This window comes from Manis javanica, chromosome 13, assembly GCF_040802235.1.
Source record: "Manis javanica isolate MJ-LG chromosome 13, MJ_LKY, whole genome shotgun sequence".
In the NCBI taxonomy this organism is placed as follows: domain Eukaryota; kingdom Metazoa; phylum Chordata; class Mammalia; order Pholidota; family Manidae; genus Manis; species Manis javanica.
Genome location: NC_133168.1, coordinates 99,583,723 through 99,609,483, shown reverse-complemented (window position 1 = coordinate 99,609,483; position 25,761 = coordinate 99,583,723). Strand labels below are relative to the sequence as shown.

Below are 25,761 nucleotides of genomic sequence, written 5' to 3'. Positions count from 1 at the left end.
GCACTGGCCCCTGCTGTGTGACCTTAAGTCAGTGACCTAACCTCACTGAGCCCCAGTAGCCTCACCTATAACAGCCAGTCCCTCTGGGTTGCCAGGAGGACAAAGTGGACACAAGACGGCCCGGGTCCATCATAAACAACCAGGAACAGTTAGTGGACATTATTTACTGAGCCAACATTTCTGCATGCTGTGCACCTTCCCGGGGGACACCAGGTCCCCAAACAGAGCTCCCGCATCCTGAGATGGGGAGACAAATGCACCCGAGGTCCAGACCCCAAGGTGACCATCACAGGAGGACCATGCCCATAGGACAAGGGCTATGGGTCTGTATGACGGGGCACTGCCGGGAGGCACGGCGTGGGCAGAGGCCAGCAGGCCAGAGGTTAGCCAAGCTGCTCTGTGGTGCCGCTGCCTCGGCATCCGTTTTGTCTGGGCAAGTGCCCTGCGGGGGCCTTACGCTGACCCTGGGTCCCGCACCACAGCCCCTGACCTAGACAGAGGAGGCGGGGTCACAGGGAAGTGCGAGTCCCATGTGGCCCCCCAGTGGCCCTGGTGAGCAACAGTCTCCCGTGTCCCTGGGCCTCCCGCGTGCGCCTCGGGTGAGACCCACTGGAGCTCACTGGGAACCCCCAAACACTGTACTGGTTGGCCCTCCAAAGGCTTGTGCCCCAGGCCCTGCCGCCCTGCCCAGACCAGGTGCGGTTCCCAGGTCCCCCCAGGGCCTGTGAGGAATAACCTTCCCCACTTCGCTTCCTCTGTGGCCCCTTTGTGGAACCGCAGCTCAGATCTGAGCCCCCGAGCTCTCCTTGGCCACTGTTCATTTAACAAAATCACAGCAAGGGTCCAGTGGCTTGGAGAGCCGCTAGCTGTGGGCACAGAGTGGGGAAGATGTTGGAGGCCCTCAGATCTCATCCCGAGGGAAGTAGGGAGCCATAGAGGGTTCTGGGCAGGGGCACCAGAATTGACTGCAAGGCCTCATGGGGGGATTCGAGGTACAGAAGCCAGGGCTTCAAGAAGTGCCTCCTGACACGGGACCTCTTCCCACCCAGGGCAAGTTCTGGCCTCAGAGTGGACTTGGCTCATCCACCGTTTTAACAAACCTCCCCACCGCGTACACCCTGAAATCAAAATCCCCAGCAGATCCCAAAGGAATCTAGGCTTAAGTTAACTTTTTGTCATGAACATTTTCAAATGCAAGCGGAAGCTGGCAGAATCGTGTGACGAACCCCGTGAACTGGCTCTCCCGTCTCCCAAACGGGCCGTGTGGCAGCGAATCCATGACGCCGCACAATTCTGTCCCTAAATACGTATATCTCTAAAATGCAAGTACTTGGGGAAAAAAAAACCTAACCAACAATACCATTATCATCCTTGAAGAAATTAATAGTAATTCCTGAATGTTCTCAAAAGTCCAGGCAGCTCCCAGTCTTGTCAAATTGTTTTCACACTGTTCCGATCAGGACCCAACTCAGGCCTGTTCGTTTGTGAGCCTGCGGGATGGGGTGAGGAGCAGCAGCCGCATGTGCAAAGGCCCCAAGGCAGCAGCCAACCTGGGGTACTGGAGGGCCGCCAGCAGGCTGCAGGGGGGATTTGGCAGGACGGAGGGGTGGTCTGGCTTCTGAGATCTGTGCTAAAAGCGTCAGGATAAATTCTGGAGGTTGGGCTGTCAACACAGGCTGATGGATGGGACGAGTACACGAGCAAAAGATTGTGGGGTCAAGGGCGACCCCAAGGATCTGGGCCTGAGGGCAAGAAGTGGGGGAGTTCTGGGGATGGATCTGGGTGCGGGGAAAGCCGGGAAGGTGGCGGGCAGGAGGGGGCGGTATTTGCTGGCTGTGTGTGCTGACTTGGGGCGCTCTGAGGTGCCCCTATGGGCATGGACCTGGTGGGCCTGGTACGGCGAGCAGGTGGGCAGGGAGCTGGAGATCCTTTGCCACACTGCAGGGCAGGGCAGCCCCTCAGCAAGGCCTCATCTCCCCGCCCCCCAGGAGCGCTCTTCATTCCTGGGGGAGTCCTGGCCCCTGCCAGGCAGGGTGGGCGCAGCAGGCCGGCCTGGGCCCTGAAGGGAGCTGGGAAGCATGGACACAGGGAGGCTGAGGGCGCCAGAGGCCCTGGCTCAGTCCGCAGCTCCCGGCCACCCCCATGAAGCTCTGACGGGGAGCCTGATGGGGAGGTGGGGTCCTCTGGGAGGGCCTGGAGCTGGGGGTCTTCTTGAGCACAGCAGGGGGCAGGACCCTCACGCTGGGGCTGTCACCCTCCCACCCTGGGCTGACTCCGAGTTCACACCAACAAGCACAGACACTGGGGCGCTCCCGCTGGGCTGCGGCTCCCTGTTCACAGAGGCGCCTGCCTCCGCGTCCTCCCCTGGGGCTGAGGCCTCCAGGCTCTGAGCAGGAGACCGGGAATGCACAGCCTCACACCCGGATGCCACGGGGGCCGTGGGGGCCCTGAGGCAGGGGGTCCTCGCTGGTGCTCAGGGGCTGAAGGGTGGTCTCCCCTTGGCTGCTGGCAGTGTGAACAGACCTGCATGGACAGCAAGGGGACCGGCTCCCTGCTGGCTCCTTGGGCTGGGCGGGCAGGCAGGGTCTCCTGTCTTTCCCTCTACGCTGTCCCCATGTGTGCCCCACGTCTAGCTCTGGGCCTCAGTGTCTGCACCCGTGAGATGGGGCAGTTAGCCTTGACAGCTTCAGAGCACAGGAAGAGTGGGTGAGGACAGACAGTGCTGGAGGCAGCTGGACACCTGGGCTAGAGTCCCGCTGTGTGACCCAGCGTGTGTCTCTCAACCTCTCTGGGCCCCCTGTCTGTCTGTGAATGGATCACACGGGGTCTCGGGGAGGACTACGTGAACCCGAGGGTGTGCATTAGCCCATCCTGTCTCCAGCGCTATTCCGGGGGCAAGGCAGCTGAGGTGCGGAGGGGCAGGGCTGACCGTCAGCAGTGCCAAGATCCTGTCCACCTTCGGAAGACTCCAGAATCTGCCGTGGGGTGGCGTCCTGGGGCCCTCCCCCGAGTCTGGGCTCAAGCTTGGGCCTGTCCCTATCTGCCTGTTTGCCGGGGCCTTTAGCAACGTCCCCCGGAGTGGGGCCTCAGGGCCTCTTGGCCAGCACCTGGCCACACATGGAGCAGGCCTGGCCCCAGGTTCCACGTCTGCAGCCTCCACCCGCCATTCCAAGGTCCACACAGGCTGGGGACCGGGAGTGCAGAGGGTGGGATGTGGGCAGAGGTTGGCGGGCAGCCTCCCCCGGCATGGCGAGCTGGCTGGTGGGCCCGGGGAACCAGGGATTCATACCAGGGCAGGGAGGGCAGGGAGGGGAGGAGACGAGGACCCAGCGTCGCTGGCGGATCACTCGCCCCCTCTCCCTGCTGTGTCTGCCTTTGAACACCTTTCCTCTCTCTCAGTCTCTCTGCCTCTCCTTGTCTGTTTCTGGCCTTGTCTTTCTCTGACCCCTTGTAAAATATTAAATTCTCATTATAATACTAAATGTAAAATATTAAATATTAAACCTGTTCTTGTAAAGTATCAGCATGTTAAGAATAGGCTAACGCCCCCCACCCCCCATCACCTTCTCCAACCCCAGTTCAGCACAGGTTCTTCCAGATCTTTTTGTACACATTTCAAAGCATAAGACCTTTGTAAAAATGACCATCTTAAACGCATGCCGTATCATGGTCAACCTTGGGTTCACTCTGCAGTTTGTCACGGGCCTCTCAGCAGGTGTCGGTGGACTGTCACCGTGTAATGAACATCCCCCACGCTTAAAGCAACCATTCATTATTTCTCACAATTCTGTGGGTTGGCTGTGAACCTCCTCTCCTGGTCACCTGGGCTAACTCCCAAGGCCTCAGACACCTGCAGGGCCAACTGTGGGCACGGGCGTTGGTGCTGGCTGTTGGCTGGGGGGCCTCAGCGCTCCTCCAGGGCCTCTCTGCCTCCAGGAAGCTGGTCCAGCTCCCTCAGGTCACAGTGGCCTCAGGGGACTCCAAGAGGGCAAAGGTGAAACTTCAAGGTCACCTCTGCCATAGTCTTATCAACAAGGCAAGCCCCCATATGCCAAGGGGTGGGGAAATAGAGCCCCCCTCTTGCTAGGGGGAGCTGCAGGGTATTTGGGGCTATATTTAATCTGCCCCTGCACAGACACCCACCTCTTTCATAAGAAGTCGCTTTGCATTGGCTGAAGAAACCTCAAGTTATATTGCAGATCCCCCAGTGATGGACAGCTGGCCTAAAACGAATTTCCAGTCCTTCACAAACCAGGTCAGAGTGATTCTCTAGGGTGGATACGTGTAAGTGGAACAAGCCATTTTATTCCCATTTCCGGGGAGTCCCGCCTGAGCCCCCAGGAAGCAGGGGTCTCCCTTTCAGGCCCCCACAACACTCTTTGCGTCTTCAGACTTAAATGCACAGCTTTGCAGTCTTTACCGACTCCCCACACAACTATGGCCCAGTGTCTGGCCAGAGTGGATGTGCAATGACTTTTCTTGAATTTGGGAGGGAAAGAATGGGGCCTCAGAGAGGTCACTCTAAGCCATGCAGCACACGGTCCTCATCAGCTGGCCCAGGGGTGGGGGTCTGGGTGGAGGGCAGTCTGTAGCCTGAGGGGCAGCTGAGCGGTACAGTGCTGGGGCCGGGAGGTCTGAGAGAGGTGGGGAGCTGGGAGACCAGGTCCTTCTGTCTTGGCCCCGACTGCCCCTGGGGGGGTCCAATGAGCTCTAAGTAGCCGCCTCTAAGGCCTTCCTGCTTCTCCGACCCCCTCCCCAGGTCAAGGCCCTTGGGCCACCTTGCTGGTGACCCTGAGGTCTCTGTCTCAGGCTGTGTTTTGGCCCCAGGCTGGTGCCTGGGTTCAGTCCCCCCACCGTGACCTCCCTGAGTCCTGTCCCCAGCGTCACACGGGCACCAGGAATCCCTCCCCGACAGTGAGGCACAGCAGGTTGGATGCTGGCATGCTGGGTAGGCCTGATTCTAGGTCATGGCCTTCCCTGGGGCTGCAACCTGCAGCTAGTCCTGCGTCCCCACCCCCATAGCCGCTCCAAGCTATGGCTCCAGATGACGCCTCTGATAAGGGGGATGGTGGGGCAGGGCGGCCAGATGGTGGGGACGGTGGGGCGGGAGGAGGAGGCTGGGTAGGCCCAGGATTCCCAGCAGCAGGCACTGATGCCACGGCCAGAGCACAGCCCAGACCCCGCGATACGCGGGAAGCCAGCTGGTTTTGTTTATTTAGTGACGATGATGGACGGTGGTGTGGGAGCCCATCAGCCCCAAGTCTGAGCTCTGGTCGCACACTGCTGCCGGCATCCTGCACGGCCCGGACCCCTCGCTGCCTGTGTCCCCAGCTGTAGGCGAGTTCCTGCCAGGTAGGCCACACTAAGCCCCCTGGAGTGACTGGACAGGCGCGGCCTGCTCCTCACAGGGAGAGTCCCACGGGGACGAGGTTCTAACAAGGACACTGAGTTTAGGAACCGGCCAAGCACAAGCCCTGCTTCCTGAAGACGGGGCCCCGAGGACCATTCCCGAGGATGAGTGGAGTCGGCCAGCCGAGCAGGGACAGCGCCGGGCCAGCTTGGAGGGCACGGCTCCGGCGGCTCTGTTCTTTGCGGGATGCAGCTGGAAGCAGGGACCTGACTGAGTTGCGGTTTTAGGGGACACAATGGCCAGCACACAGGCTGCTGAGGCCTGCAGGGCCCACTCCTGCTACGGCGCCCTAAGGGCTCTGTCAGGCCCAGTCACGCAGGCCCCTGTGCCACAGCCCAGCACGGACCACGGCTGGCACAGGACAAGCTCGGGTGGGCCAGACCAAATCCCCGGGAACTGGGCTTTGCCAGAAAACCAAGGCCAAGAGCCAAGACTGCAGGCTGCCGGACACTGGAAGTTTGCCATTTTATTAAGAAAAAAACAGAACCTATACAAAAAAGGACAGTCCGTTCCTGCGGTGGCACGTGGGGAAGCCTGTGTGCTAAGCGTCCTGCTGCTGGATGAAGGGGTTGGGGATGGCCTCCATGCCGTCCTGTGGGCAGATGAGCACCACAGAGGTGCCCCTGCATACCACCAGGCCCAGCTGGCGCGTGTCCTCGGTGAGCTTGTACTGGTCGTCGGGGTCTGTGAAGAAGGGCAGGGGGTGAGGCGGTGCTGGGCCCAAGGAGGCCGACGCCAAGGGGAAGGCAGCCCTTGGGGGGGTCGGCTCTGCGGACCCGAATCAAAGGGGAGGTGCTGGCCGGGCAGTGGGCCGTGTGCCCCCAAAGCCAGGGCACAGCCCCGCTCCGGGAGGCCCAGGAGAGCTCTGGGAACAGCTGTCTGCGCCGTCCTTCTACAATGAGAACACATCCGGCGGGGGGGGGGGACACGGGGTCACAGAGCTAACTGGGGGGCCCTGGGAGCACGCTGGCGGGCAGCTGCAGTAAGATCGATCTTGGAGTCCAGCTTCTGCAAAGCCGCGGAGGCCCCGTGCAGCCACCATACCATCTCGTGTCAGCGGGCCACCGACAGTGCGGTGAGGGGCTCGGGGCCACGGCAACCAAGCCGTCGTCACCACGTGACATGGGGGCGGTTGGAGCAGTCAGGTCGGATGGGCGGCTCTCCGCCTGCAGCCCCTGCAGGAGCAACGGCCGTGCAGGGCCCAGGGCCTGGTCCGGGGCTGTCCTGCCTGACCTCAAGGGGCTGCTGCGCAGGGTCTGGGCATCAGGGAATGAGGGGTTGGGGCCCTGTGTCAGCAGCAGGGGACACCTGGGGTCCAGGAGCCCAGGAGGCAGGACCTGAGCACCCAGAGGTGACCTGCATCGGTGACAGGGGTCAGCAGAATGCTCCACACCTTCCAAACCCCCGAGACGATGGTCCCTCGCACTTCTTGGGAGCACAGGGACAGAGGGAGGTCAAACACAGCTGTTGGCTGCCTGGGCCCCCCCCCCACGCATCACCCTGGGCGGAGCGGTGGGTAGAATGGCACGGAAGGCCCAGCGGAGGCCCTGCCCCCAGCCCGCTCACCTCTCATGTATTCAATGGTGCCGTCCAGCACGAGGTTGAGGAGCGGGTCAAAGCCTTTCAGGATCCCACTGGCTTGTAGCGATCACCGAGAAGAGAAACGCAGGGGCGCGAGGTCAGCAGCCGACCTGGGGGCGGCATGCAGAGGGCTCACCCCGCAGGCAGGGCACAGCCTGGCCAGGGGCGGTTACGGGGAAGGCACAGGAGGCTTCCAGGAGGGGCTCCTGGACGGGCAGCGGTGACAGCGGACCCCCGGCAGCGGGCCAGCTGTGCGGCCCCGCGGTCCCCTCGGCAGCCAGTCCACAGCCTTCCTGGGATGGGTGCAGCCAGCGGGCAGGGACGGTGTGGGTGTGCGTCAGGAGGCTTCACTTGCGGACATGGAAACATGCAACTTCATGTAATTTTCATGGGTCATGAAACAGCCTTTTTCTGATTTCCAACTATTTAAAAATTGTAAACACCATTTTTGGCTCCTGAGCTGTGCTACAGGCAGCAGTGTTCCACACACCAGAACATTCCTCAGCCACAGAAAGGAAGGGGGGAGCTGCCAGACTGTGGGGGGATGCACCCCAGACACCTCCTACTCCAACCCCACCCTCCAGGCCTCTGCTTCCCTGGCCCCGGCCACCGTGTCACTCTGGCCCACACGGGGAATGCCGCCGGGCTGGAGCCTGCACCGCGTAGCCTGCGGGTCAGAGCCAGTCTGCTGCCTGCTCCTGGGAGCAGACGTGCTGGCACACAGGCGCGTTCACTTGTCTGCAGCAGGGTCTGCCTGCTCGGGCTGCCATGGCAGACTTGGGTGGCTGCAATCGAGACCACCTGGCTTGAAAAGCCGCAAACAGTCACTGTCTGGCCCTTTACAGAGGCCTGCCAGCCCCCCAGGGAAACCTGCCCTGACTTTCCAGGAGTGGGCCATTGACCCTGTCGCAGCCTCTCCCTGCAAAACAAAGATCGCGTGGACCTACTGCAGGGCCTAGGAGAGCATCAAACGCAGTCGCGCACTCAAGACACGTGGCACTGGGCCATCCCTGCTCAATGGAACGCAGGGTGGGCAAGATTCAAAGACAGAGCCGACACCCCACCCTGGTGAACATGCCTGTGACCCCCTCCCCTTGAGTGCGGGAGGGGACCTGTGAACGGGATGGATATCACTCCCGTGGCTGGGCTGCATGACGAGGATGAGGGTTCTGTAGGTGCAGCTGAGGCCTGCAGGGAGGTGACAGTTCATGACGGGGAGCTGGCATGGTGGGCCTGCCCTGAGCAGGTGAGCGGTCAGTTCTGAAAGATTTAAGCATGTGGGGTCTTCCTGCTGGCCTCAAAGGGACACAGTGCTGTGCTGTGGATAGTCCTGTGATGGGCACAGCAGGCAGCCTCCAGAGCCAGAGTCCCTGAGCAACTCTCTCAGAAAAGGAAAATGGGGCCTCCAGTCCTACAACCATAAGGACGTGAGTTCCCCCAACAACCAGCAAGCCTGGAGGACCCCAAGCCTAAGATCATGGGCTCCTCTATTGCAACTCCATGCCACACCATGAGCCAGAAGCCCCCAGACGTCTGCCAGATGGTAAATTTGTGATGTATAATCTGTGTAACTGATGGCAATGTGCTACACGGCGCAGAAAACTAGTATAAATGCCCTGAGAAGCAAGTCACGGCCCAAGCCAGCATGGAGTCGACAGAGCAAACATTCTCCCAGATACACTCTCACACTTGCTGGCTACCTAGACTTGCAGGTACTGTGTTGTTAGTCACTCTAATGCCACCTAACTGTCCCCATCTCAGGAAGAAGCAGTCTGCGTCACTGATGAAACACAACTGAAGATCTGAGAAGCAGCTGAAAGAAATGGGACGCTGGAGACTGCTCACCAAGTGTTGGGAACCAGGATAAATATGCCTTTCACCCTCTTGTCCTCACTGCCAGCCAGTGAGGTAGGTGGAGCTAACAGCCCTGTTTGACACATTGGTTAACTCAGAGAGGGTAGTAACTCGCCCAAAGTCCCACAGCTGGGCTGCGGAGGCGGTGGGGCTCTAACCTAAGCTTCTGGAGCGAGACCGGAGAGCACCAGGCTGCAGCGCGGCGGCCACCTGAGCAAGCAGCACCTGACCTCATTCCTGCCCTGGGTCCCACTGGAAGGTGCAGAGTTAAGCATCACGCGAATGCAAATAAAGCTACAGGTGCTATCAAGGAGCTTGTAACAAATGGGCCCGGCTGGGATCAGGGAGCCGGGGAAGGCTCCCGCAAGCAACAACCTTGAACTGAGAAGGAAGTGACTAGAATTAACCTGATGTTAAAAAGGGGCGGGGGGGGGCAACAGGTGAACAGGTGCAAAATGGAGTCACCTGTGCTAAGTCCCCCGTCACCAAACCCATCAATACCTAACCTAACTGCAGGCTTTCCCAGGAATGTGACCTTCCACGGGTAGGTCCGGAGTCTCCTGGTCAGCACTGGCGAGACTGTCTGCCTGGGAGACCCCTGCCGCCCCCCAGAGGAAGGTACCTTGCCTGAAGCCATCTGCTCTGTGCTGGCTCCTGCCCCCTTCTGCCTATAAAAGTTCCCACTTTGTACGGCTTCTGGGGGCTCCCTTTTACCTACTGGGTGGGATGCTGCCTCATTCATGAATGGTTCAGGAAAGCCAATAAAATCTTTTAAAATGCACTCAGTTGAAGTTTTTTTTTAAACACCGCTAACAGGTGAAGATGGTAAGAGCATCCGAGGCAGAGAGCAAACACGCGCTTACCGCCTGCGGCAGGTGGGCGCCCATGTGCTGCTCAGAGGAACTAAAGTCCTTTACCCCGGGAACCGGAGAGCCCTGGACGACTGAACAGCAGACAAGGAGATTCCATCTGTTTTTAACAGGTCCCTCTGGTCCGCACCCCAGGTTAAAACAGGGGCAATTCTGCACCCAGGGAGCATCGCCAGCCGGGACTAGGGACGCTGTTCCACACCCCCCAGAGCCCAGGCTGGCCCCACAGAGAACCATGTGGCCCCGATGCCAACAGCGCGGGGCCCGAGGAGGCCGGGGCAGCCGCCCGGGCGGGAGCTACGGGCCCAGGACCGCCCAGGGGCCCAAGCCGTGAACCCGGCCCGGGCTGCGCCCCCGCGGGGTCCCCACCCGCGCTGTGGGGGGCACAGGGCCCACGTCCCGGCGCCGTGCGGAGGCTCGCACGAGACACCGCGCAGAACACGGAGGGCGAGCCGAGGACCTGCGCCCGCCCCCCGGCCCGCGCCGGGGCCTCACCTTCGCGGCCGCCCTGGAACTTCACCCGGATCGTCTTGTCGATATACTTGGACAAGTCCAAGATACTCTCCTTCTTCTTCTTCTCTTTGTCCTGCGGGGGAAGCAGAGCGCGTGAGGCAGGGGGGCGCGCGACCGGGAACCGCTCCCCTCGCCCGCCCCTCCGGGCCCGCCGACTCCGCCGCGCGCGCTCACCGCCATCTTTCTGCGCCGCGCCTGTGTGCGCAGGCGCCGACCTCGCGCCCTTTGACCTTGCCTGTGCGCGCAGGCGCGGCGCGGCTCGCAGGGGCGTTGCTGGGAAACATCTGGCGACGCCTGCGGCGGGGACCGGGCGCTATGGCAGCAGCGGCGGCGGCGCTGGCACGGCTGGCGGCGGCCTTCCTCCTCCTCACGGCCCAGGTGAGGGCGGCGCCGGCCTCGAGGCCTGGCTGTCAGCGGGGTCCCGGCCCCGGATGCTGCGGACCTGCACAGGGCGCGCCCGCCGGGCCTGGATGCGCGCCCCACCCCACCCCGCGCAGCGGCCCGCCGGCCGGGAGCCCGGCTGTGACCTTGCGGGCCTGACCCCCGCACGTGTCCCTTCCCGCCTGTAAAGCCCTTCTCAGCTGCAGCGTCATCTGGTTCCGCCCGGTTCTGAAGTTCGGGGCATCCCCTGTAACCCCGGGCTCTGCTGGCCGGTCTCGGGGTCCCTAACCGCCTCCGGGAATGTCCCTGCCTGGTTCTGTGGTCTCGATCCTCTCCGAGCCTCAGTTTCCCCTTTCTTGAGGTACCCCGTGGTTGTGGTAAGCCGTCCAGCGCGGCACACAGTGCCTGGTAGTGTCGGGGAGAGGCCAGGAGTCCAGCCCAGGAATGGGGTCAAATGGCCACCCCGTCTTTGCTGCTCGACCTTGGGCAAGGGGCTTCCCCTCTTTGGGTTGCTCGCGTGCAAAAGGAAGGCTACAGCGCGGATTTAGCTGGATGCTCCATGGGCTGGTGATCACAGGGCGTGCTACTGATTTGTCACTTCTGTTAAGGGTCTTCGGCGCCAGTGGGGGACCGACCTTGGGATGGCCGATGTACATTGTCACAAGCGTATATTCTATTTCCGAATTCTTCCTCTCCCCTGGGTTCTGCAGCTCAGGGAGTGGTGTCCATACAGCCCTACAAATGCAGCCATTAACCTTGACCTACCGCTCCAGCCCAGAACCTCTCTGCTGTGGGTCCTGGCGGGCCGAGTTCTCCCTGGGGCCAGTTTTGTTCCCAGCATCCCTAGTGTGTTCTCAATACAGCAGGAGCGATCTCTTTGAAAGTGTGTCAGGTCTCGTGGCATCCAGATGGGAGCTTCGCGGTGGCTTCAGGCACGCTGGGGAGGCCTCTGTGGCCTGGCGGTTGGGAAGGTTCCCTCTGTAGCTCTAGTTCACCAAAGGCTCTCTGCTCGCTGCCCTCTGGTCTCAGCTGTGTCCCCCAAGTCTCCGGGACACCTGGTCCCCATTCTTTGCCAGCCCCCGAACTTCCCCCAAACCTGGTCACTCAGCTCCTCCCAAGTCTGAGTAGTTTGAGGGCAGCGACTTTGCGCTCTCAGACCTTTCACCTGAGGGCCGACCAGGATGTGGGTGATGGGTCACGGGGTGCTGCAGAGGGCGTGACTCAGTGTGCATGGGACAGCTTTACAGAGCAGTGTTTTGAAGGCTGAGTAGGAATTTGCCAGGTCTCACAGGCAGGTGCTGCAGGCAATGGGGGCAGTGGGAGCAGGGGTTGGGGAAGGTGAGGAGGCTGCTAAGACTGTGTGTAGGGGGTGCTCACAGCCTGGGCAGGCTGTTACTGACGGAGGGCCTTAGGGTGCACTTGACAGGAGGCTGGGGTTTCCTCTTCACTTGGAAGGACGGGGGGGCAGGAGCAGGCGTGGCTCTGGGCAAAGGGTAAAAGGCAGGCTGAGCATATGGCCTCTCTGGGCTGGGATCCAGGGGCACAGGCTGGACAGGTCAGAGGCAGATGGTGGGAGGCTCATGGTGGCAGGGTGTGTGGGCCTTGTCCCGGGGACACTGAGGGTTTTGAACTTTACCCTGCATGTGGGGAGAGAGGAGAACGTCAGAGAGAGTGAGAGCCCCGGGCCTGCGCCTCCCAGGACCAAGCCCAGGCCCGTGTGCCCTGAGAGTCAGTCTAGCTCTGCGCTGGGCAGAGGCTGCCTGCTGACAGCCCGAAATGCCCTTGCTGCCTTTGTGACCCCAGGCTTGACCTCCCCGAGTAGAAAGCCTCAAATGGAGGTTGGTCCTCAGCAGGTCTGAGCTAACAGTAGCGCCCTCCCCGCCTCGCCTCTGCCCCCACCCCCTCCACCTAGACATCTTTTTCCAAGTGTCCTGCCTCCTTATTTCTTTGTGCTCTCCTAGGACTCACCAAGTCTTCTGGGAAGACTGCTCCCAGCTTGACTCGCCAGTCACTCAACCCCCTGGCGTGGCATTCCCCCGCCCCTGGTCGCCCAAAGCCCGGCTTCCCCGGGAGGTCCTGAGCTTTGGGACTGGGATGCGCCCGAAGGTGGCCCATCCTCCGTAGTCCCAGCGATTTCTGGTTCCCTGAGGGGGAATGGGCCCTGCCAGAAGGCAGGGTGCTCCTAGCGCTGTGTCCTTTTGAAGAACTCCTGGTCGTGTGACCCAGCAGGGGAGGAAATTGTTCAGGAGGAATCTGTGGTCTCTCTGGTGTGTGACTCAAGCGTAGGTTTATGTCCTGGTGGAAAGCCAGTTGTGTGACTGATGGGGAGGAAAGTGCAGGGTGTGACGTTGTGCTTGTAAACAACCTTTTTAAGAAGAAATAGCTTCTGTCCACACCCATTTTACACAAATGGCATTTTCACTAACAACCTGGATCCCATAGAATGCGGTCAGCAAACATTTTCCCTAAAGGGCCAGACAGTGAATATTTTTGGCTTTGTGGGCCATGTGGTCTTAGCTGCAAGTGCCACTCTGCCATCGTCCCCAAGAGCAGCTAGCTATAGGGCCTGCATGTAGGGACGGGGTGGCTCTGTTCTAGTAAAACTACTTACAAACACCGAGTGAGGCCTGTGGGTGGAGAGACCATGTACTGCCTGTGGTGGCCCAGGGTGAGGAGGTGCCAGGGGTCTGAGTGTGGGGTGACCCACTGGAAGGGGCACATGGCCAGGCGTGGTGTTCGGAGCCAGGCTGAGGGTTGCCCCTGGGGGGCAGTTCTGTAGGGAGAACCTGGAAGCAGGGGCTCCTGATTCCGCCTCTGGTGGAGGGAACAAGGGGACATGTGTGGTGTGTAGAGGTTGGCACGGGTACAGTGAGACCCCCACGGGGCCTGAGGCAGCTCCCCAACCTCCCGCCCTCTTGGGGAGGTTCACCTCACACACCCAGCAGCCCACTTGGCGGCCAGCGCCTCCCTCAAGGCACAGATCAGGGTGCCAGAGATGGTGCGCCAGCCGGAGTAGGGGCGGTCGGGCCTTGCTGTGCTGTCACGGAGGGCCTGGCCAGCTAAGAGCCAGGCTGTGCCCAGGCCTGGCCGGGGGCCATGGTCCATCAGGACTCTTGGCCAAGCCAGAGTCCCCACTGTGTCCCCAGCAGGCGCGGTGTGGACCCCACAGTGCTGCTGGTGTCTACTCCCATCCTGTGTCTGTTGTCACACGAGGCTGCTGTCTGTCCCCGTGGCGGGGTCTCGGGGGATACCTGGAGCGTACTCTCTGCTTCTGTCTCTGCCTCAGGGCTTTTCCAGCCCCGGGGGAGCACCAGCTACAGCAACACAGGCCCCAGCAGCCCACAGCGTGCGCACCGAGAGTTGGGGTCAGGCAGGCCTTCCAGCCCTCAGAAAACGAGGGCACAGCGTGGCTGGGCTTCTGGAACCCTTCCTCCCTCAGAAGTCCTGGCCGGCCCTGGGGGCTCCCCACACTCAGGCCAGCGTCCTGGGGCAGAGCAGCCGGGCCCCGACGCTGTGCCCGCTGGGGACCAAGCCCTCCGGAGACACAGAGGCCGTCCTGGCGGGAGCTCTGTGGCCCCGGCTGGGCTGAGCGTGGGGGCAGGTGGCAGGGGAGAGTACTTTTGATTTGGCCAGACGGTCAGCCAGTGGCTCCCAGGAGGGACCCAGGGATCTGTGCAGGGGATGGTGGGCAGGTGGTGGGGGTACTTCCATGTGAAGTGGTGGTTTCGCGTACATGAAGCTGCTCTCCAGGAGAAGATGAGAGCCGTCTGCTGCCATCCCCAGGCCCCGCTGCCCTCGAGGGAGGTGTCCAGTGTCTCAGGGACACTCGGCCCTGCCCCTCTGCCTTGCTGTGAATTCAGACAGAGCTTGCCGGGTCGGCCCATCGCTCAGTGCGGCCCTCGGTGAGCAGCCTGCTGCCCCCTGGGACTGGAGGCAGAAACCTGAAGCTGGCCACCAGCTCCTCCCTCTTCGTGGGAGCAGCGAGTGGGCCGGGTGCGGGGACAGGCCCTGCTCGGCGGGGTCACGTGGCCAGAGGGGACATGAGCAGCTGCCCCTGCCCTGCTGGCGTCAGCCCAGCTCCTGTCTGCTACAAAATCTACACATGCCCCCCCGCCTGCCACACCCTGCAGCAGAGGTGCAGCTCCCAACGCCCTCTGGGGCAGCCCGGCCTCTCGGACTGAGCAGTTCTGCCGCATCTCCCAGCCGGGCAGGTCAAGGGTGCTGACCCCTGTGCCCTGTAAGGGGCTGGTCATGTGACCTGAGCTCCCACCTCCCCTGGAAAGGGGCCTGAGTTTCACCCGGAGCAGCAGGTCTTGCTGGTCAGTGGCCAGTGGGCAGTTTCCCCAGGAGTCTGTGGGTCACAGGTGATCCCCGAACCTGCTGGGGTGACAGAAGCTCCCCTAGGCCTCCAGCCACTGCCCAGTGTTTGGGATGGGTCTGCTGGCTCAGCCATGTCCCCTCCTGCCCCATCTATCCGGGGAGGGCCCCAGAGGGGGCACCATCCCTGCCTAGGAGCCCCAGAAGGGGACCCCCCAGGGCTGTGGTCAGCCCTGGGTCTCCCGGGGTGCTTCCTGCTGCCCCTGCCACCCACCTCATCTTCTCCACCATGAGGCATGTCTCACTGGGGAGGAAACACACCAGACGCTTGGCTGGGCGTTGTGTGGATGGCCCTGGTGAGGGAGGCGAGGAGGTGGTCTGTCGGCCCCCAGCCGATCTGCCCGCTGCCCTCCTCCAGGTGGCCTGTGAGTACGGCATGGTGCACGTGGTCTCTGAGACGGGCGGCCCTCGGGGCAAGGACTACTGCATCCTGTACAACCCCCAGTGGGCACACCTGCCGCATGACCTCAGCAAAGCGGTGAGTGCCCGCGGAAGGCCCCCGGCTGGGAGTCAGGGTGGGCTCTGGCCGCACCCCGGGGGCTGCTGGAGCCCGTCCCCAGTGGGGCCTCGCGTGGCCTCGGCTTCCTGGGCTGGGAATGAAAGCCATCTGGGTGTCACGGGGGGCGGGGCCGGCGGGGGGCAGCACCTGCCCGGGGGTGGGAGGATTCTGTGCAGAGGCCTTGCCACCTGCCACCTGCTTGCGGCCTCGCGTTGGGGGATCTGCCCTCTGCCCCTGCCATGCGCCTTGCGCTGGGGGTGTGCCGGCGCGTGTGTGGGGGCGCATGTGTGGGAGCCTGTGCTCCCGCGTCCTGCTTGCCCGCCTCCCCGGACGGCCCCGGAGTGAGCACCACCTCCCCTCAGCCCCTCCTGCAGCTGCGGGACTGGACAGCCTCTGTGCTCTGCCTGCCCTCCGACCTCCCCACCAAGGGCTTCAGCAACCAGATCCCGCTGGTGGCGCGGGGGAACTGTACCTTCTACGAGAAAGTGAGGCTGGCGCAGGGCGGAGGGGCACGTGGGCTGCTCATCGTCAGCAAGGAGACGCTGGTACGGCCGCCAGGGACCCTGGGGGCAGTGGGCACGGGTCTGACCTCCTCCTGCGTGGGGAGCAGCCCGCAGGCCCCAGAGTGCCGTGTGCGCGGCTGCTGGCTGGGGTGTGGGTGGCCCTGTGGAGGGAGGCGAGGAGGCGGTCTGCTGGGCTCCAGCCTTTGGGGTCCAAGGGCCCTGTGCCAGGCGTCCCGGTGCTGGGGAGACTGCACACAGCCCCTGACATGGCTGCGGGCCGGGGCTCTGGGGACGCCTTTGGGGGAGCGGGTGGTGAGGCCACCCTGGCGGGAAGCGGAGAGGGCCTTCCCCACCCAGCACGGGGTGCTCAGTCCTGCCGCCCGGACCTCTCCTCCCCGCCACGCGGCTCCCTCGGAGCCTGGCAGCCTGCCCCCTGCCTCGCCGGCCCCGGCCAGCCGACAGGTGCCCCTCCCTCCGGCTCGCAGGTCCCCCCAGGCGGCAACAAGACCCAGTATGATGAGGTCGGCATTCCCGCGGCCCTGCTCAGCTACAAAGACCAGCTGGACATCTTCAGGGTAGGGCCGCCCCCGGTCTGCGGAGTCAGGCGGTGGGCCGCGGGCCGCGGGCCGTGGGCCGGGCTCCGGCATCTCTCCCCAGCCGTGCCCCGCCGCCTCCCTCCCCGCCGACGCTGCCCGTGCAGGCCTGGCCCTGCCCGACCAGAGGCCTGGGTTCCCCTTGGGCGTGGGCGGTGGGTCCTGAGCAGGTGGGCTTCATTACGCGGGGGAGTCAGGACACGCAGCCTTTGTGGGGACCTCAGGCAGCTCCCAGGGAGTGCTCCGAGCAAGCCTCCCACCTCCCCCGGGTGGGGGACACCGTGCTGGGGGCCTTGGCCGGGCCTGAGCTGCACGTCCTCCTGGCAGAGCTTTGGCCGCGCAGTGAGGGCGGCGCTGTATGCGCCCCACGAGCCCATGCTGGACTATAACATGGTGGTCATCTTCATCACGGCCGTCGGCACCGTCGCCCTTGGGGGCTACTGGGCGGGGGCCCGGGACGTGAAGAAGTGAGTGCCCTGGGCGTGTGTGCACGGGGCTGCCCGGAGCGGGCTGCGAGGGTCCGTGGGCAGGGTCCGGCACGCCCTGGCCGCACACGCGGCTCTCCGTCACCCCGGGGGCGGGCGCCGGCTCTGCCGCAGGACGCGGGACGCGCGGGTGTGGGGGCGGCTGTCCACCGAGCACCTGCCGGCCTCCACGCCCCCTCTCGCCGCCGGCCCTGCCCCGGAGCTGGGCCCCCGCGGGCCGTCTGCATGACCTGTCTGTGCCCCGAAGAAGGTACATGAAGCACAAGCGGGGCGACGGGCCCGAGAAGCAGGGGGACGAGGCCGTGGACGTGACGCCGGCCATGATCTGCGTGTTCGTGGTCATGTGCTGCTGCGCGCTGGTTCTGCTGTACCTCTTCTACGACCAGCTCGGTGCGCCTGCCGTCCCCGCCCGCCCCTGCCCTGCCTCACCTCGCCTCGCTGCCCCCGCCCCCCGCCCCGCCTCCTCCCCGCCTCACCCCACTGCCCCCCCCGCCCCCCCCGCCCCCCCTGCACCATCCCGCTGTCTGGCTGATGGGGGCCTTGGGATGCCCCCTGCCCCCCTCCGCGCTGTCCCGCCGACTGGGGGCCTTGGGGCAGGCCGGGCGCCCCTTCTGCCCTCACTGCCGCCCTGCCCCGCCCTGCCCCGCAGTCTTTGGCATCATTGGGATCTTCTGCCTGGCCTCCTCCACCGGCCTCTACAGCTGCCTGTCACCCTGGGTGCAGAGACTGCCGTTCTGCACGTGCAGGTGAGCCCCAGATGCAGCTTCCGCGCACGTCCACTTCTGTCCTGCCCACCCTCCCCTGGAGCCCCACACTTTGCCAGGGCCCCGGGCCAGTGGAATGACCCTGGCATACGGCAGGGGCCTCGGGAGCAGGTCAGAGTGGGGACGTGTGGGGCACGGTTCTCTGACCTTCTGCCTCCCCATCCCCAGGCCCTGTTCTGGGTCAGGCCCAGTGGGGTCACAGGGCTGGAGTGGGGCAGCCTGACTGCGTGGGCTCTGGTGGGCAGGCCTGGCCTGCAGCCGGCCGGGGTCTGCCTCCCCAAAGTGCCGGCCCCCAGCCGGCCGAGCTCTGCCCTTGCAGAGGGGATGAGGAGTGTGAGGGGGAGCGTGAGGCGGAGGTAGGTGGGCCCGCAAAGCCTGGAGGACCGAGGAGGCCCCAGAGGCGGGGGCTGCTGGGGTCAGGATGTGGGCCCGGGGGCTTTTGGCAGGAGTTGAGATGCCCCCCTGCGAGCCAGACAGGGATGGGTGAGAGGTGGGTCAGAGGGGGTGGCGAGGGCCGTGCCGCTGACAGCCGCCCCATTCCCCAGGGTCCCCGACAACGGGCTGCCCTACTTCCACAAGCGCCCCCAGATCCGCATGCTGCTCCTGGCGCTGCTGTGCGTGGCCGTCAGTGTGGTGTGGGGAGTCTTCCGGAACGAGGACCGGTGAGTGCAGCCCTGGGTCCCAGGCCGCAGGGAGGCTGTCCTCAGATGCTCTGAGCGGCTGTGACCTCCCGGCACCCCTCCGAGGCTGTGTGCACCGGTTCACGTCCTCAGTGGTTAGCAGTCCTCCCAGCTCTCTGGAAGCGCCCAGGCGCCACTCTGTCCGCCCTGCGTCCTGTTTCACTGGGTTTGTCCGGGCGCCACGGAGACTGTGATTAGAATCTGGACGTGAGGGGCTGCAGACCCCCCTGCCAGGAGCCCCAGCCGTGGGGCCTGGGCACGGGAGCCCCCGTGCAGGCGGCAGGCTCTGCTCCTTCAGCCCCTCCTCGGCTCGGCCCGGGGCCCACGGGTCGGGTGGACAGAGCAGGCCTGTCCCAGCCCAGCTGCCACCTTCTCCGGCTGCCGCTGTCTGGCTCTTTCTCCGAGCCTTCCGGAGGCAGTCAGACGCTCTTGGCTGCGCTGCATTTGGAGCCATGACAGATTTCACTGGCAGAAGGAAAATGCAAAAATATTTTAGTTTTTTGTACATAAAGAGAGCACCAGCTCTCGCAGCTGAGCCTGAGCCAGCAGACTTGCTCCGTCATGGAAGATCGGAACAGGCTGTGGTTCCCGCCACGACCGGCTGCCTGTACACCCTCTCTGTTCCTCACAGCCACCCCGGCCGGGAGATGGCTCAGCCCTGTCTGATGGGTCACGGGGGCAGCAGAACCCCACCCATGGCGGGGGCGCGGCGGCTGGGCCGTGGGAGCCGCACAGGACGCCTGCCTCCTTTCCCAGCTGGCCCCACGCCCCTCCCAGAGCCTCCGCATGGGATGCGGGCAGCACAGACTTAACTTGCAGATCGGGAAGAATTGCCCTGCCCTGGCGGCTTCCTCTGCCTTTTCGTCCCCTGCCACTCCCGTGGGTGTCCCTGGGTGGTCCCATTTCCCCTGGGCCAAGATTTGGTGTGGAACCTGGCTGGGTGAGCGTTTTGCTTTCCTGAACCATTTATAAATCATTTCTAGGGCAAGTTTGAGTCTGGTGGGTGTGCTGTCCCTGCTCACCCTGTCATCTAGGTGTGAATGGGGCTGAGACCCTGGCATGTGCCCACCCCTGACCCAGCGCAGGGAAGGGGGTCGATTCTCCCTGGCTCCCGCCGTCTGCACCGCTGCGTGGGGCCCCAGCCGCGGCTCTCAGAACCCACGCCACGTCCGGCTGCCCGGGGCTCGACAGTGAGGCGGGGTCAGGCTGCGTGCGGTGTGCAGGGCGGGGCTGCTCTGCGTTCCAGGTGGGCCTGGATCCTTCAGGACGCGCTGGGTGTCGTCTTCTGCCTCTACATGCTGAAAACCATCCGCCTTCCCACTTTCAAGGTGAGAGCCTCGGGGGTGAGCTGGCGGGGAGGGGGGTCTGGGGATGTGGGGGCAGGGCCGGGGCAGCCTGTGTCCTGGGGGTTCCTTCCGAGCGGCCGCAGGCCGGCCCCTTTCCCTGCTTTGCCGGGGGCCTCGCGCTCCAGGCTGACCCTCAGCGGGTGGTATGGTCTTCATGTGTTTGTCCCTCCAGCCACTCGGCTGAGCTCTGCCGTGGCCTTCTGTCATGGCACCAAAGTGGCCACCTGGCCACGAGGACGCATGGTGTCCTGGCCCACATGGGCTTTGCAGGGCGGCTCCTTCCTGCTGACTGCGCAGTGCTGGGGCTGGTGTCCCGTGGCGCCAGGGGGTGGAGGGGAGGGAGGTGACCACATGGGCAGGGGCGTCTGCTTGGGCCTGAGCACCCCAGTGCCAGGCCCAGGCTGTCTCCCAAGGCCCCGCAGCGATGAGACAGACCTGGGGCCTGTGAAGACCGGGCACGGATGCGTGTCTCCTGACCCCACATCTCCCATGCCCCTCGCTCAGAAACCTAGAGTCTACTTTAGCCCCCAGCCCCCAGCATTGCCCCAGGCGCTCCCCCTCAGCCCTCCTCCCCCGAGGGGCGGCTCTGGTCTTGCTCGCTTTCTCGGAAAGGCTTCATCCCAGCGGGGCAAGTCCAAGCCCTGCAAGGGGCCCGAGGGGGGCCAGCGGCGCCAGGGAGCCAGTGCCCTCAGGACACCCTGTCCGCAGGCCTGCACGTTGCTGCTGCTCGTGCTCTTCATCTACGACGTCTTCTTCGTGTTCGTCACCCCCTTCCTGACCAAGGTGGGCGCCCCAGTCCCCCTGCACCCGTCCCCCCGGGGCCCGGGCCCCCCGCGCCTGCACCTGACACAGCACCCCCTTCTGCTAGAGTGGGAACAGCATCATGGTGGAGGTGGCCACCGGGCCCTCGGACTCGGCCACGCGCGAGAAGGTGGGTAGCCGGCGTGGGGCTGCGGCCTGTGTAGGGCAGAGGGGGGCCGGGTGGACTGCAGGTGCTCTCTCCTCTGTCTGCCCAGCTCCCCATGGTCCTGAAGGTGCCCAGACTGAACGCCTCACCGCTGGCCCTGTGTGACCGGCCCTTCTCCCTCCTGGGCTTTGGGGACATCCTGGTTCCAGGTACTGGGGCTGGGCAGGGGGGCTGGGTGCCTGGGGCACCCAGGGTCCCTGGGAGGATCAGGGCAGAGGGGCCAGTGGTGGAGACGGCCGGGCAGGTGGAGAGGCGGCTGGCAGGTGGGTGGCAGGGAGCAGCCTGCCCGTGCTGTCAGGATGCAGAGATGCGCCCACTGCGCTGCCCCAGGCCCACCCCTGGCGGGGCCCCTCTGTCCCCTGGCCCCAGCTGTGGGGCTCGTGGCCAGCCCCCTGTCATCCCGGGAGTCATGCAGTTGGCGTCCCGAGCTGGCAGCCCCATGGTGGCGGTGTGCTGCCCAGTGCGTGGGGCCCTGGCTGGCTGGCCCATGCTGTGTCTCCGCAGGGCTGCTCGTGGCCTACTGCCACAGGTTCGATGTGCAGGTGCAGTCGTCCAGGGTCTACTTCGTGGCCTGCACCGTCGGTGAGTGCCCCTGCCCGCCCCGAGGCCTGGGCTCCCGTCACCGTGCCTTCTGTCGTTTCCCTGACTTTGTGTGGTTTTCTTCTTTTCTGTCCTTTATGTCTTTTCCTTTCCTGGTCTTCCCTTTGTTTCTTTTGTCATCAAAGCCATTCACACAGAAGTGATTTTTGCTCATTTTTTTGTCGGGTCTTGTTTTTGCAGATCCCCCCACCTGTGTGGCTGTCCCTGCCCTGTCAGCTCTTCAGGAGGTGGGGGGTGCCACCCCCGCCCTCATCTGCCCTCGCTCATAGGCAGGGGTGCGCAGAGCACAGGCCCTGGCAGCCCCACTTGGCCGGGGAGACTCCACAGGTACCCCCTGTGGTGCCAGGAGCAAAGACTGGCCTGTGGTGGGCGTACCTCTGGGTTGTCACTGGCTGCCCTTCCATCCGGTTCCTGAGGGCGGGCTCCCTGGCCGGGCCCATTTAGCACACCTAGACCTTCCCTCCGCCACTTGGTCCTGTGGTTATCCCCTAAAACTGCAGCTGCAGGCGCTTTGCTCTGTATGAACCAGCCTGTCAGAGGGCTTCTCCAGTTCCTATCATTGCAACCCGATAGGCCCTCGGGGGCGGCTCACACCTTTGTTGTCCACACTGAGTCAGCTCTTTAGCATGTAGGGATTGTCCACAGTCGCCAAATGGGAGCCGGCCCTGCATAGTCATTCCACATGGGACGGGGCCAGAGGGGTGAGGGTGTGAGCCGTCAGGGGGGTCGATTCCCCAGAACTTCATCTCGAACCTTTGCTGTTTACAGTTGTGGGATCAGCACAAAGCACTTGGGCGCAGGGCTGCCGGCTTCGGTGAATGGCCGCCTTTGCTTTGCTGCGGTCTCTGAGCGTGCTGCTTGTGTGTTGGCACAGTCTCGTCCTGTGTGCACATGCTCTGTGTTTACGTACTCACAACATGTGTGTTCCTGTGCTCAGGCTACACGTGCACATATTACATACTCACCCTGTATGCGTGCATTTACATGTCCCTGCTGTGTGTGCACGGATACATCTGTTCATGCTATACACACCTGTGTATATTCACACTGTGCAGATGCATGCTCACACTGTGGACATGTGACACATACTTATATATCCCCATGGTGTAAGCACACATGTTTACATATTCACACTATATCTGCACATGTGTCTGTACTGGATGTGTCAGGCCCCTGCCCACTCTGTGCTTCACCGAGGACATCAAGAACAAAAACATCCCTTTATGTGATCACAAAGCAGTCATCGAAAATTTCATTTCCCAACTCAATACATGTATTCCCTTAATTCACATTAACCTTCCTAACTGAAAAGTTATAAAAGCAGGATACTCAGGCACGTTCACCCCTGTGACCCCGGCCCTGAGGTCCCCGTCCTCAGCCCCCCGCGGTGCCCTTCCTGCTTTCTCTCTGACCCTGACCCGCACTCTCCCGACCTGGGGGCCAGGCAGAGGCAGTGCCCAGCCCCCGGCACGCCCGCACGCTGCGTCTGGGGCGTGCCAGCTGCCTCTCGCCCTGTGCCCCTGCACTGCTGCCTGCCCTGGTGTTGCTGTGCAGGGCAGCTGGTGGCCCTGGGCGGCCTGGCCAGGCTAACATGCTGCCCGTCTCTGTCCCCCAGCCTACGGCGTCGGCCTGCTGGTGACGTTCATGGCCCTGGCCCTCATGCAGCGTGGCCAGCCTGCTCTCCTCTACCTGGTGCCCTGCACGCTGATCGCCAGCTGCACCCTGGCCCTGTGGCGCAGGGAGCTGGGCATGTTCTGGACGGGCAGTGGCTTTGCGGTGAATACCAGTTCGCTCTGACTGCAAGGGCAGGGGCCCAGTAAGCCCTGACTAGTTCCAGTTGAGTGAATCCTCCCAGTGCTGCAGCTAAACCCCGCAGCCCATGCCCGTGTCCGGAAGATCGTGTTTGTTCAGCGGAGGCTTGGCTGTCCCAGTGGAGGGGCCGTGCCTGTGGCTGCCACCCGGGTATGACAGGGGTGGTGCCAATAGCCCTCCTAGAGGTGCCAGCCCCCCTTTGCAATGACACCCCATTTGACTGGACATCGGTCTGCCTGCTTCTGCCATCAGGACCGCAGCACCAGGCTTGGGGGTGCCGGCGCCCTTTGCCAGGGCGAGAGCTGCCACAGCTCAGGTGCCTGACTCGGGGCCAGCCTGGCCTCCCCCTCACGGGTAGGGGGCCCTCTGCCAAGGCAGCACTGCCTCCCCACTGCCCGCAGCGGGCCCCGTGGGGCTGGGTTCGCTGCCGCTGGAAGCAGAGGAGCCCAGGGAGGAGTCCGTCTGAGGGCGTTCGAGTGCCCCTTCGGGACCTGGGGGACTGCCTGCACTTGCCCAAAGGTCCGCAGCCTCCCGCCTGCCTGGCAGCCGATCACAGGGGGTCCCACTGGGCACGGGCACTCTGGGGTGGTGTCCTTAAACGTGTTACTGTTAGGTTTTATGGGAGTTAAACCCCCAGCCCTGTCTGTCCTGGTGCAGAGGTGCTGGAGCCAATCAGGACTTCAGGTTGTCCCTGGGCACAGGTTCACCCAGGTAATCAGCCTAACGGGGCCGTCCGTCCTCAGCAGCTGTAGAGCTGGACCCTCGCCTGACCTCAGGGAAGGCCTCGGTCAGTGCCCCCATGCTCAGGGGGTCTCAGTCCCAGGCTCTGGCTTTGCTGCAGGGCAGGTGGGCTAGTTGTAGAAGGTTCAGGTGGCGGGGGAACAAACCAGAGACAGGGTTGTCAGAGGGTTTCTGCCTCGCCTCTCCCCCACTGTGGCCCTGCGTGCTGGCAGCTGTCCTGAGTCCCCAGGAAAGGGCTCTGCTGCTCGTCCTGGGCCTGGAGCCTGGCCCCTGCGGACAGGGATTCATCTGCCCCCACCCCCTGTCCCCGCCTCTGGCTCCCCGCTACCCCAGCAGCTCTCCTGACACCTGACTGCTGACCTCCTTTCTTGCAGAAGGACCTACCTCAGTCTTCTTGGGCACCAGCTTCCACTGACAGCCGGCAGCCTCAGAGAAGCTCAGATGCCTGCGCCTCCCAACAGCCTCCAGGCGAAGAGCCGGCCAAGCCTCCCCTGCCTGCAGAGCAGTCCCCGGAGCCATCCGCCCCTGAGGAGAAGGGGGCCAGTGCACCCACCCAGGAGCCCACGAGCCCACCCAGCCGCACCCCCGAACCCATGGGGCTGCCAGGGGCCTTGGCCTAGGAGGGGGCAGTGCAGACCCCCAGCCCCTCCACGCTGAGAGGGGCTCTTGACGCAAACAAGCCCCCCCACTCCTCGGTGCTCTGGTCTGGCCAATGCCTGCATCCAGGCGGGGGCACCGCTGTCCCCACCCTGACTCCGACTCCTCTGCCTCCACCACCAGTGGAGCCTGCTGTACTCCGGACCCTCCAGCCTGCCGAGGTCACCGCCGTCCGAGTGCCCAGCTGCGTTGTGCTCGGGGTGCGCCTCACAGGGCAGGGGGCCTGGGCTGCACGCGGAGCAGATGTGCCCACACTGGTGCTCACCGCGCTGCTGCTCCCTGGGCTCCCCCAATGGCACCCCGGCCCCGCAGGAGGGGGGCTCCTGCCTCGCAGCGCAGCCCCTGGCTGAGCAGAGGCCTTCCGGCCGTCCAGCGGGTCTGGACACGAGCCCTGAGCCCTGCAGGTTTAGGCTCAGGCTGTGGGCCCAGCCGGTGTGGGCGTGGACCCCCTCAGGGCTGGCAGGCGGCCTCCAGGGCCGCACCCTGCCGGCTCCTCCTTCTTCCTGGCAGGCGCCCTGAGCCCGCCCTTGGCTATCGCCTCATTTTAATAAATGGCCGCGACATTTTGGGATGCCCGTAGTGTTGGTTCTTGGGTGTTAGTCTTTGTCACCCTTCTGAGGATGGGTGGGCGCAGGGCCAGTGGACAGGTCCTCAGGGTCACCCCCGCGGCTGCGACAGCCAGCTCCCGTCCCTCGGCTGCATCCTGCCTTTCTGCACAGAGGGACCTGGTGTCCCTCCCTCGCCCAGGGCGTCTGCTCCTTCTCACTCTCATCCCAGCGCCCCTGGCTCCTGCTGCCCAGGCGAGGCGGGCGCACTTACAGTTTAAATCACGAGGAGAATATTCTGGAACCGGCATTTTGTCTTCTACCTCACCGACAGGGTTCTCTGAGGCTCGTGGTGTGGCACTGGGGGTGCCTGTGCTCCAGCCCTGCCGTGCCCGGCCACGCTCGTGGAGGCACAGACCCTGCAGCTTGGTGCGGCCCGGCCCCGGCCCCACCTGCCTGCCGTGCCCTTGGGTGGCGCAGTGTGACCCACTGTGAGCACAACCAGTGTCAGACCTGCACTCAGCCCTTGCCAGCCACGCTTCCCGAGGGAGAAACAATGTTTATTCCAAAAAACACTAAGCATC

The 25,761-nt window shown here is 63.7% G+C and overlaps 2 protein-coding genes across 4 annotated transcripts; one reads left to right on the top strand and one right to left on the bottom strand.

Annotated features, from left to right (window-relative positions):
• Nucleotides 1–5,856: 5,856 nt before the first annotated feature.
• On the bottom strand, nucleotides 5,857–10,526 carry LSM7 (LSM7 homolog, U6 small nuclear RNA and mRNA degradation associated). Its single transcript, XM_037018250.2, has 4 exons — nucleotides 10,402–10,526; nucleotides 10,210–10,300; nucleotides 6,977–7,048; nucleotides 5,857–6,094 (listed from the first exon to the last, which is right to left on the bottom strand). Exons 1-4 carry the CDS (start codon nucleotides 10,405–10,407, stop codon nucleotides 5,952–5,954), a joined length of 312 nt encoding a protein of 103 aa, XP_036874145.1. The 5' UTR covers nucleotides 10,408–10,526; the 3' UTR covers nucleotides 5,857–5,951.
• On the top strand, nucleotides 10,450–25,203 carry SPPL2B (signal peptide peptidase like 2B). 3 transcript variants are annotated; one of them, XM_037018248.2, is made up of 15 exons: nucleotides 10,450–10,605; nucleotides 15,344–15,463; nucleotides 15,847–16,029; nucleotides 16,473–16,562; nucleotides 16,908–17,047; nucleotides 17,316–17,455; nucleotides 17,715–17,811; nucleotides 18,375–18,491; nucleotides 19,756–19,837; nucleotides 20,564–20,638; nucleotides 20,724–20,786; nucleotides 20,872–20,971; nucleotides 21,327–21,404; nucleotides 23,038–23,198; nucleotides 24,350–25,203. In XM_037018248.2, the coding sequence occupies exons 1-15, from the start codon at nucleotides 10,543–10,545 to the stop codon at nucleotides 24,593–24,595; spliced, it is 1,755 nt and encodes a 584-aa protein (XP_036874143.2). In that variant the 5' UTR covers nucleotides 10,450–10,542; the 3' UTR covers nucleotides 24,596–25,203. The 3 variants fall into 3 exon arrangements, with proteins under 3 accessions (XP_036874143.2, XP_036874142.2, XP_036874144.1); XM_037018247.2 differs by having other exon boundaries at nucleotides 17,313–17,455; XM_037018249.2 differs by having other exon boundaries at nucleotides 17,313–17,455; nucleotides 23,038–23,258; nucleotides 24,350–24,500.
• The last annotated feature ends 558 nt before the right edge of the window (nucleotides 25,204–25,761 follow it).

What these genes read in the sequence shown, in the direction of transcription:
- LSM7 (XM_037018250.2), bottom strand. An exon ending in GTTCCAGGGCGGCCGCGAAG is followed by an intron (nt 7,049 to 10,209) that starts GTGAGGCCCCGG and finishes GATCGCTACAAG; the next exon opens with CCAGTGGGATCCTGAAAGGC. An exon ending in CACCATTGAATACATGAGAG is followed by an intron (nt 6,095 to 6,976) that starts GTGAGCGGGCTG and finishes CCTTCTTCACAG; the next exon opens with ACCCCGACGACCAGTACAAG.
- SPPL2B (XM_037018247.2), top strand. Translation starts at nt 10,543, where the DNA reads ATGGCAGCAGCGGCGGCGGCGCTGGCACGGCTGGCGGCGGCCTTCCTC. An exon ending in CGCATGACCTCAGCAAAGCG is followed by an intron (nt 15,464 to 15,846) that starts GTGAGTGCCCGC and finishes ACCTCCCCTCAG; the next exon opens with CCCCTCCTGCAGCTGCGGGA. An exon ending in TCACCCCCTTCCTGACCAAG is followed by an intron (nt 20,639 to 20,723) that starts GTGGGCGCCCCA and finishes CCCTTCTGCTAG; the next exon opens with AGTGGGAACAGCATCATGGT.